This window comes from Synchiropus splendidus, chromosome 9 (genome assembly GCF_027744825.2).
Source record: "Synchiropus splendidus isolate RoL2022-P1 chromosome 9, RoL_Sspl_1.0, whole genome shotgun sequence".
NCBI classification, from domain to species: domain Eukaryota; kingdom Metazoa; phylum Chordata; class Actinopteri; order Syngnathiformes; family Callionymidae; genus Synchiropus; species Synchiropus splendidus.
This window is the reverse complement of record NC_071342.1, coordinates 11,972,503-11,983,391: the sequence shown is the minus strand read 5'-3', so window position 1 is coordinate 11,983,391 and position 10,889 is coordinate 11,972,503. Positions and strand designations below refer to the sequence as shown.

Here is a 10,889-nt window from a genome sequence, read left to right as displayed (position 1 = left end):
ACCGTGAGGTCAGCAATCTCACCGATCGAGCCTTCAGGAGTCTTTGTATCGGAGACGAGGCTATTTATAATGACTCTGACCTCTGCGCATCTTCGCCCGGCGCTCAGAGAGACAGACAGTTGGCCTTTGGCAACAACTGTACGCAGAGAGACAGACAGAGGGACGAACTGAAAAGAGCTACTCATGAGAGCTTTAGCTTCAGGATGCAGCAGCGTGGAGCGGAGCGGACCCATGGAGAGCGGTATGTTGGTGAGAGCAACAGTGAACCACATTGGGATGTTTATGGAGAAAGGACACAAGGGAGAGTATCTGCCACATTCCAGCAGTCATTTGTGGAAATGTTGCAGCCGACGAGATCATGTGATGTGGACCAGACATCCTTCTTCAGCAACGGAACCAATGATTTAAGGTGCCAGCAGCCGAGGAGTCACTCTAGAGTCTCTTCTCTCATCAAAGCTTTCAACTCAGACGGTCAGAGGGATGCATTTGGGATGGATGGTAGATATCAAGAAGGAATCGATGATACCAGCTGGGAGAGATCGTATCTCATCCGGATGCAATCAGGAATCGCCACATCCCACCAACAGAACTGTGCTCCTTTTCCATCGGCAGGACAATGCTCACTCCAAGACAGCAGCTGCTTCTCTGGCTCAGCTCACATGAATGCTGCGTCGGCCTTTACAGGATCTTCCCACAGTAAACACAGCATGGTGACGCAAGTCAACTGTAACTCAAACTTCTTCATACACAGCGAGTTCAGTCCCTTTAAGGTTTGGAGGGACTACAATAGGATGGCTTACCAACAGCAGGAATTCTCAGGGTTCATGCAGCCCTCAGCCTTCCCTCAGTGGTGTGAAACCAAAATGTACAGGGAACTCTCTCTAGATGCCCAAACAAAGAGCCTTCTGGATAGGAACAAGCAACACCAGAGGAACAATGTGCAGGCCCATTATCCAAGGACTCCAGTGACATCTACTGTTCTGCAAAAAGCGTCTGCCTTGGAGAAACGCTGCGAGTCCGAGCTCGCAGGAAACTATCCGCACTGGAAGAGCACAAAGAGAATGGGAACCAACAAGCTTCCCTCCCAGCGTCCATCAACTGCATCACCCACCACTGAGATGTCTCGCCGTGTCCGGGACACGATCAGCTCTGTCAAAGCTCTCCAGCAAAAGATCAAGCTGATGGCAGGGCAAAATGTTGCCACAGAAATGTCACAGAACTTTGCAGTGAACAACCAGGACTTTATGCCTTATGGGTACAATGGTCTGACAGCAGCGCCAAATGTTGTCGCTACTAACACAAGTACAACTCCTTTCAACATCAGCAAACTGCAAGTACAGAACACAAACATTCAGCAGTACGTTCACTCTCCCCAACCTGTGGAGCACGCCCCCGTGCGAGCAGAATCCAGAGGTGCGACACCTGACATTCGGGTTTCCAGCTATAAATCTAAAGGCGCAAGTCTTCTTTTCAACCTGAAGGACAATAGAAAGAGAGTGAAGAGCACCTACAGTCCTCCCAAATTCAAAGGTTTTGATTCAGTGGAGAAAAACAAGGAACCGCCTAAAGACACTGTCATAGATATCCCAGAGTTTTTCCAGCCAGAAAATCAGTCAAACTTGAAGGAAGACACTTCGCTTTATCATTATGAAATCCAGCGTCACAGCCACATGCCCTATTCTGGAACGGATCCCCGGCTTTTAACAGGCCAGTCAGGCCAAACTTTGCAGTACCCTTCAAGTGCACACTACTCAACTGTGATGCAAGGTGAGGTTGTCCATCCTTCTGGGTTCACAGGCTTCACGCCGGAAAATTACACTAGCAATCAGGTGGCTAATCACCAAAAGCCTCATTATGACCCCTCTTTGTTCACTCCCTATAAGCAGCGCGAAGGAGAAGCACCCGTGGGTGGTCATTCTTATACAAGTAATCCATCTGATGAAGCGTCACAAGTGCACACCGAAGACAAGCACATGAGCCCATATTCAATAAGACAGCAGTGTTTGAACAACAAAGCCCAGGCTTCTCAAATGATCGATCAATATCACGATAATAACAGTAAACTAATGACTGATAAAGAATACAGACTAACTCAAGACACTGAGAAACTGAAGCTAGCGTCCTCTCCTGGTGAAACAGCGGCATCGACTTTCCAAGAATTCAAGGATGAGGCATGTTTAACCAAGGAATGGGATGCAAATCCAAAGCATATCAAAGACACGGAGATACATAAAAGTACTGCTGCACAGGTCAACGCTAAACCCACAATCCATGTACGTGATAACACGGCTATGCTAAAGCAAGAAACAGGATCCAGAGAATCCCATTCCCCATTTATGAAAAAGCATTTCGTCCAACCAAAGAGGACCACAGAACAGTCACACAACAACATAGAAGAATTGTGTATTCCAGCGACAGACAAGCAGGTCCAAGACAGTATGCAGGGCAAGCCTTCAGACGTCACAGCAGAGCCGATCAAACAGCACACCCAAGCACGGCTGGCAGCAGGTCAACCCCGCGCTCAAGCGGAGCGGCTCAGAGCAGAGTCTGCGAAGTTAATTTTAGCAGGACAGACGCGTTCAGAGACAGATGAAGCACCACTTGCGGATCAGGGCCAAACACATGCAAAAGCAGAGTTGAAAATGGCTGACAATGTCTGGAGTGAACCAACTGAGGAGACTAGTAGAAAGAAGCCGATGGAAGGATTGGAGGAAAAGGAGGAACACATGGAAACTGTGGTGAGAAACAAAGGGAGAAACGTCATCGAGGAAGAGCACAGAAGCAACTCTGGACAAGACGATGTAACAAAGGATAAACTACTAACAGGTGGTGATTCAACCCAAATTCAGCCCATGCTGCTCCCTAAAGAACACGCACTCCAAGTTGTGGATCAAAGCATCAAATACAAATCACATGGAGAACAAAATGAGAAAGTTAATGTTAAGTTGCCTTCTGAAAACAAAACACAGAGATTTGCAAAAGAGCAGTTTGAAGGATCAAAAGGCAACGTGGGAACGACAACTACAGCAAGGGTGACAGTTGAAAACACAGAAGAGACCAAATTGGTGGAACTGAGGAAACCACATGTTAAAACAGTCGAAGAGAGAAGAAATGCTGAGGTGCAAAAGATTGGTATCAACACAAGCAGTGTTCAAGACAAGAAAACAGAATCATTCTCATTGGAGGAAGCGATAAACACAAATGAATCTAAACAAGAAAATGTAGAAGTCCGATCCAGCCACTCAAAGTTGGAACAAACTACAGCAGATTTAGTTAAGGAAAGTACAAGCACTGTGTCTTCAGAAAAAGAAGTCAACAGTGACCAAAATAATATTAAACTGGTTAAGACAGAGTTAGCTAAAACCAAGGTGGAGCCTGAGACATTAAGAGAAGGACACAAAGAGAAAGTGAGGAAGGATAATGCTATAAAGAACAGTCACAGTGACAACAAAGGGGCTGCTGAGCAGGCACCTCAACAGCTGAGAAGATACGGTAGAGACCATGTTGACCGCGGGGCTGATGATTATGAGAGTTTGAGGGAGAAATATGGATTCAACAATCCCATTTCAACACTAAGGAACAAAGAACCGCCCAGAGGACATGGTTCTCCAACTAATGAAAACATGCCATCTATTACAGAACCAACTAAAGTCGAGAAACTTGGTGAACAGAAATCAGAAAATCAAACGGGAAGTTCCAAAACAGAAAAAGGCAATGGAATCATGAAACTTCCTACCAATGAGGACACTGACCACCTTTATGTCTATAGTGAGTCATCCAAAGAATTTAGAATTGGAGATCAGTTTTCAAATTCACCTGAACAAACAACTTATAATAATGTTGCTGAAAACGTTAAAGATAGCACAGGTGTGGGGCAAGAAATATCCCAGAAGCAAAGTCATGTTTCACAGCAAAGTGAATCGGAGTGTCCAAAGTTAGTTGAAGGGAAATCAAAGTTAGAGCGTGTTGTTTTACACAAAAGCCAGCCAGCTAAGGCACTGACGCAAAGAGAAAGAGCCCTGACTAAACAGGAGATCCTGACGTCCAAGATCAAGGCTCACGCTGAGAAAGAGATTTCAGCCATTAAAGAAAAAGGGCTTGCCAAAAACCCTTCGAAACATTTTCCAAGTAGTCATTACCAAACTGTAAAGCCAACACCTGCATCCAAGGAGGCGCTGGATAGACACGAGAGCAAATTAACTGGAGATAGTGGTGATCCTTTTAAGGAACCAAACAGTTTAGTTTCAGTATCTCAGGCCAACTCCTCGGACACTGCACAGAAACATGTCCCAAAAGGTTCATTTAACATCAACAAACCTGACGCACACAAAGACGAGCAAGCGACTATCCAAGCCAGCACAGATGTGCGTTTAATAGAGGGTCGAAATAGAGAAATGGATTCAGGAGCCATGTCCTTAATGCTTAAAAACAAGCTGGAGGCTGAGAGAAAAGAAGAAACTAAGGAATCACAAGATGAGAAAAAAGCACAAGACACATATGTACCTGGAGGATTCGTCAAAGACACCTCCCTCACCATCGGTCAGAAGGAGACCACTGATGAGGACGACCATCTGCAGATAATGGGAATAATGGTGACGGTGCGGGAAAATACGAGCGTTGCCCTGGGGCAGACAAACAGCCAAGAACAAAGTTCGACCAAAAAACTTGACAAGCCCGAACCAGATAAGTGCTCACGTTCAAATATAGATGAAAAAGGAACTCTCAGGGATTTAAAGGCAACCAAAGACTGTAAATCTGCATCCTCTGAAAACAACCAAAACCCAATAAGCACAGAGGCGACGGCGAACAACGATAGCAAGGATGCAGCAAGGAGCCCTCAACAAGTATCCGTTGCTAATACAATGAAGTTAGATTCAGATCCAGCTGTGCCTGGAAAGACAGAAGATATTCAGGAAACCAAAACAAGAAACATTCACAGCAATGGAAGAGAAAATGGAGCAACCACATCAGAAGAACATAAATTACAAACAGAGACGATCAGTAGTGAGGTCACAGCCAAAGTTGCCACAGAAGGTATCCATTACAAGGAGGACGGAGATGCCAGAGAAAGTCACGCATCAGTGAAAGAAGATATTACGTCCACCATAAATCAACCTAAAAGCAGAGGGGTCAAGGACAAAACCTTCAGCCAACATGACGAGAGACACCATAGGGCACCAGATATCCAGTCAAATGATTCAGTTGGAAACAAGGTACCTCCAAGTACTTCAATGAAAAGCATGGAAGGAGAAACTAACAATGAAGACGGTGTGCATATAGACAGCATCGCTATAAGGGTTGTGTCTTCTGTGGTAGAGAAAGACCTCACTATTGCAACATCTAAACAGTTATCAGTTACAACTGAAGGAGAAAGGGTTTCTCAGTCTGAGTCAAAGGAGGACAAATTGAGGAAACCACACAAAGCACAAACCTCTCATTCGGTACATTTAAAAGACAAATCTGAGGATGACATGGGAGTAGAACGTATTCTATCTAGTATCAGGAAACTGGCTGATTCATTGAAACAAACCCAACAAGTCAGTCATCATGACAGACCCACTGAAGGACTTGATGGAGCTCAAGCTCGACCTGTTGAAGTCCAGAACAATGTGGAATCCACCATGACGGAGCAAGACTACTTTCAAATTGAAGGTCGAAATGTAGCTAGCGCTGCACCATTGGACAGTGATGCAGCTAGCATGTCAAATGACGTGTCTAAAAGAAGGGAAGTTACTGATAATGATAGGATCCAGGAAGGAAAAGGTTTTGTTCGAAAAGCTGAGCCAAGTAACCAAAACACCAAGAGCCAAAACAAGGAGGAAGCGCGCAATAACTTGAAAGACATAGAGATGGATTTGGGTCAAGGAACACATGCCTGGAAACGTCACACAGATAGCCGGCCTACGTCACGAGAACGAGAGAGACACAGCAACCGAATGCTGCATCAGAAGGGCGACCATTCAGTCATGGAAGACACTGAAATTCAGTCGAAACCCAAACGAGCAGCAGCTATTCCAGAAATATCAGCAATTGCAGACTACGCTAGGTTGAAGGTGATCGTTTCAGAGGAACCAGAGGACACATGTCAGGATGTCCCTCCAAATAAGAAGGAAGGATTCTTTCCACTAATACAGTCTCGTCGAAGTCGGTGCCCAAATTTCACAGATAAGGAAGAAGATTTTACGAAAGAGAAACCAGGCACTATCAAGACAGAGGTCTCCTCCAAAGTAAACAAGGAGCCCAAACCTGTAGTGTTCCCAATCACAGAGAAAGCTCACCTACGAACCGGGATGTTCAAACTCGGAGAGAAAGAAAAAACAGAGCTGGACAACAAAAACAAACCAGGGGTTTTGCAAAAAGTGGTAAAACAAGATCCAGTCGAGAGCGCAGCCCCGAGAGGTGACATGCTGAGAGCCGAAGCTGAAAAGGACAAAGCATCGATTTTATCAGAAAGTAAACCAGGAATTGTCTCAACATCCCAACAATTTGATGACATCAAACCTGAAGATTCCTCCCTAAACAGAAAAATGGAAGACAGTAATCATTTCACAATGGGCGGTATAGACAATAACAGCAGCAAAACAAGGGAATACGATTCAAATAAAAATATTGGTCGCAATATTTCTGAGAGTATTCAAGTGAAGACAAAAGAAGGGACTCAAAATTCAGCAAAAGCAATGGATGAAAAGAAAGACACATCTGAAGATGCAAAGATCAAAAATTTGATTGAGGAAAGTAAAGCTCATCTCAGAGAAGAACAGGACAGAGCTGCAAAGAGAGAACTGGAGAGAAGAGCCCGAGAGAGAGAAGCCATTGCTGCAGCTATTAAGGAGAGACGGCAAAAACAAAGAGAAGTTGAGAAACAAGCAGAGAAAGATTTGAAACAAAGGGCAGGAAAACACGACCAAGAAGAAAGAAGAGTGACCGAAGTGCAGGATGAGGAGCAAGTAAAGGCAAAGCTGAAAGCAGTGGACGGACGATCTGATGTTGAGGAAAGGAAAACGACACAGACACAAGAAGAGCAGAGAAGAGAAGACCAGCATCATGACAAAGCTAATCTAAACAAAACACTGACTCAAAGAGCAGAAAAAACAACTGTGGGGCCACCGCAACAAAATCCACAGGAGAAGGAGCACAGCACAACAAGGCAAACAATAGTCCAAACTGAGAAAGATGAAAAGAATGCACTTGTGGCTGAAGAGAAATCAAACGAAGGAGAAGAAGAGCAAACCAAAGGTAGTAGAAATGAAGAAACAATAACTCAAAGGAATGAGAAGTCTAGCAGCCAAACAAGAGATAAGAATGTTGTCACTGAAAAAGGAGAAGACAGACCCTCCAGAGAAGTGCCACAAAAACTTGAAGCACAGCTCGCGGACGCTCTTCAGTACTACGCCATCAGCTCCACAGAGCCACAAAGGAAACCAAGAGGAAGACAACTGCCATCGCCTACACCTTTTCAACAGAGGAAGCGCCCGCCTGAGCTAAATGATGAAGCCAGCACGAGTTCGCAAAAAGAGGACTTCTCAAGATCACATAGGCCCCGCGCGCCTCCATCTCCAGTTCCATCTCTGCCACGTTCAAACACAGCATCTCCTGCACTGGGAGCCAAACCTTCAATGTTCAGAGTCAAAGACAACACTAACAGGGGCTCTTCTCTGACAAAATCTGTCAAGCCACGCTTCCACAAAAACTTTGGAGAAGACTTCAGGGTTGGTTCACCAATGGAGCTCATAGATGAAGAGCAGCAGAGGACAAGATGCAATGCAGAAACACCAACCAATCACAAACAAGAATCATCAACCTCACTATCATCTTGTCCATCACAGGGTCATTCTGCTCCTCTTCGACACAACCGGCCCTATTCCAGACGAAGCATTGCAGTGGATGAAGATGACTCTCGGTCTGTTATCAGCAACATGTCAGAGGATGTGGAGAGTTATGCCACAAGTGCAGCAGACTTGGCCGATATAAGGGGGCTGTATGACTATGAGAGGCCAGAATCAGCCTGCAGCTTCAGCAGCGATGCCTCTCGTGCCATCGGAAAACCTCCTCTCGTCCCACCGAAGAGCGAGAAAGCCTTGCGCAGGGCCCAAAGGCTTACGACGCGTAGAATAAAGAAAGAGATGTCGTCCAAAGGTGTGACAAGCACCACTGCCTCCATTGTGACTCCGCCTTCCTCCAGTGAGGTATGCTCCTCAAACGGCCAAGCTGTTGCTTCCCCCCATTGTTCTGCCCCTGTCTCCCTAACTCATGCACCCATACCGGGCTCCCGCTTGCCGTCAGATCACCATTCTCCTCGCCACACTGCCCCATCCACCTTTACCATGCGCCCTACCCATGACTCTTCGGCCAAACATCACTCTGCCATTGATTCACATCCAGTAGTCTTACCTCATGCTTCTGGACCCATCCCTCTCCCACTTATTCCACCTCCTGCAACCAGCGCTGTTCCCATCCCAGTTTCCTCCCCTCACGCTACTGACCCTGGCTTTTTTCCAGTTCCCTCCCCTCATAAGATTGCACCTTTCTCTTTGCCAATGACCTCCCCTCATGCTAATATTCCTGTCTCCTTGCCAGTGACATCTCCTCATGCCAATGCTCCTGTCTCAATGCCAACTGCCCCCCTTCTAGTCCCCTCACCATACACAAAAACTCCAGTCCATCTACCAGTTAGCACCCCTCACATGGCAGCACACATATCCATCCCTCATGGCTCCAGTGAGTCCGGCTTTATTCCCCAAGCTATTTCTCCAAAGATTGTTTCTCATGTACCATCCTCTCCTACACTCCACCATCATAACTATACAGCTCCAGTGACCCAGTACCATGTAGAATCAAGCTACGCCCATTCATATCCACTGACACAGCGCAGAGTGATGCAAGACATTGGATCTGGTCAGTATTTCTTAGTGGATGCACCTGTTCAGGTGAAAACAAAGACTTTCTTTGACCCCGAGACAGGAAAGTATGTTCAACTCAATGTGCGGGAGTCTGGCCAAGGCATGTCCCAACATCAGCCTCAACATACGTACCATCAGCCTCCACTTCAGCCTATGATGCAAGTCAACCCACAACAGCCTATCCACCCTCCAGTTACCAAAGGGTATACGCATTATGACGGCTACAACACCCGTCATCAGGAATACCAGCCCGCAGGGGTCCCTAAACGCTCACCTTCTGGCATGTCGGTGCCTCTCAGCCTTCCCCACGAGCAACAGTTCATCAACAGTGATGCTTATAATTCTCAAGCCCAACAAAACGGAGTGGAGTGGGACAGTCCAGAGCAGACGCCATACATGGATACGGTGAATGAAAAACCCAAGACATTAAATACTGTCTACAGCCCACGGAGCGTACACGAGCCCCAGGAAAGCAACACAAATGGCCATGAGAGCGAGCCGCCAGTGGATGCAAGATGTCAGCCCCGCAACATTATTACTATGAGTGAATTGGAGGACTTTATGGAGATATCTGACTGGTGAGAAATGACAATTTGCCATGTAAAATAATAAACACCTTGTTGTCGGTCTATCCAATGTGCCTACTTGTAAAAATGTAATTAGCTTGAGAGTCTAAGAAGTCGTGCGCTCAACTCCACAAATATGTATCTGTCACATTTACAGTCACCATTCCATTTGACTTTTGAATGTGAGATGTTTCTTGTGTTTACAGAGTGACGTTACTTTTAGCCACAGCTCAGATACAAGTCTTTGAGAGGTGCCGTTCTCGTCTTTGGGAATTCACTCAAGCATGGTTGTGTATTTCTCCAAGATTTGCACTTGAGCATGCAAAGCCTCGATTTCAACACAGGGGCTCATGAGTTTCAAAGCTTTTTTAGGCAATAGTAGATCCTGATGTTTCGTTTTGTGCTGTGAACCACAAAAGCATTGCAAATTGAGCAATAAAAACATTTAATTGATCAGTTTTTTATCGTCTTTACTCTTGACTGACAGAATAATATAAATATGACCGAGAAGGATTTGGCCTCAGAATATCACACCCATTTCCAGCATATTTTTTCCTTTGTATTCTGAACTCCACTCGTGGGATTTGATGATAGAATAGCAGATGGAAGGTCAAAAAGTAGTTCTTGTTATTTCCCTTGTTTCACCCTCAGAGAGTAAAGGCACACTGCTATGATGAGGAAGTCTGCATACATGAATCGTCCATAATGACCTCAATATGTTTACAGTGTTGTTGATCCCTTGAGAAGCAGTTACTCGACTTGACCACCGCAGGGCAGGGGAGAGTAAGTTCATGTTGGGAGAATTCTCTTTAACTTTACTTGTGAGAAAAGCCTATGATAGAAGCAATCACTGAAGTTATGTTAAAAACAATTATAGATTTCTGACTGACCCCAAGGGGTTAAAAGTGTTTTGTAATTCCATTTGGCTTTGGCAAAGTTGGAAGTGCCTGCAGAAGCCCTGCCTCAGCAGTTCAAGCTGCCCAATAAAGCATCAAGCTTCATACCACTGGGACAGTCTGACAACCACAGTCGGAGACAAACCCATGCCACTCTGTCCGGTAGCCAGACAGGGAGAGGTCCCAGCACAAAAACATGCCTCTGCACAGACAAAAATGAGAGCTGACATCGATGGCAGACATTTGGCTTGTGCAGGTTTTCTTCTCCTCCCTCTAACTCTCACTGGAAATGCATGTTATTTACTTCATTGTAACATCCACTTACTCGAACCACAAGATTTGGGCCTCGACCCAAAACTCCTCATGAGCACAGGAAATGACAATTCTTAATTTTCACAAGACAAAGATGTGGGCTGGACAGGCAGAGAGGGAGAAAGTGACGGGAGAGTGAGTGGGAGTTTCTAAGTGGGAACAGAGCATTTACTGTTTCAAATTACACAGAAAAGAGGAGAAGAGTTAATGCAGGG

General features: G+C 45.6%; 1 protein-coding gene across 1 annotated transcript; it reads left to right on the top strand.

The window, feature by feature from the left end:
* The first annotated feature begins 283 nt into the window (after positions 1-283).
* LOC128764759 (titin) lies at positions 284-9,723 on the top strand. The gene is made up of 2 exons (XM_053874861.1): positions 284-8,895; positions 8,962-9,723. The coding sequence occupies exons 1-2, from the start codon at positions 339-341 to the stop codon at positions 9,480-9,482; spliced, it is 9,078 nt and encodes a 3,025-aa protein (XP_053730836.1). The 5' UTR covers positions 284-338; the 3' UTR covers positions 9,483-9,723.
* The last annotated feature ends 1,166 nt before the right edge of the window (positions 9,724-10,889 follow it).

Bases quoted from the DNA above. Each gene is read 5' to 3' on its own strand.
- LOC128764759 (XM_053874861.1), top strand. From the start codon at position 339: ATGTTGCAGCCGACGAGATCATGTGATGTGGACCAGACATCCTTCTTC. The intron at 8,896-8,961 runs GTCAGTATTTCT...ACCCCGAGACAG, and splicing joins GATGCAAGACATTGGATCTG to GAAAGTATGTTCAACTCAAT.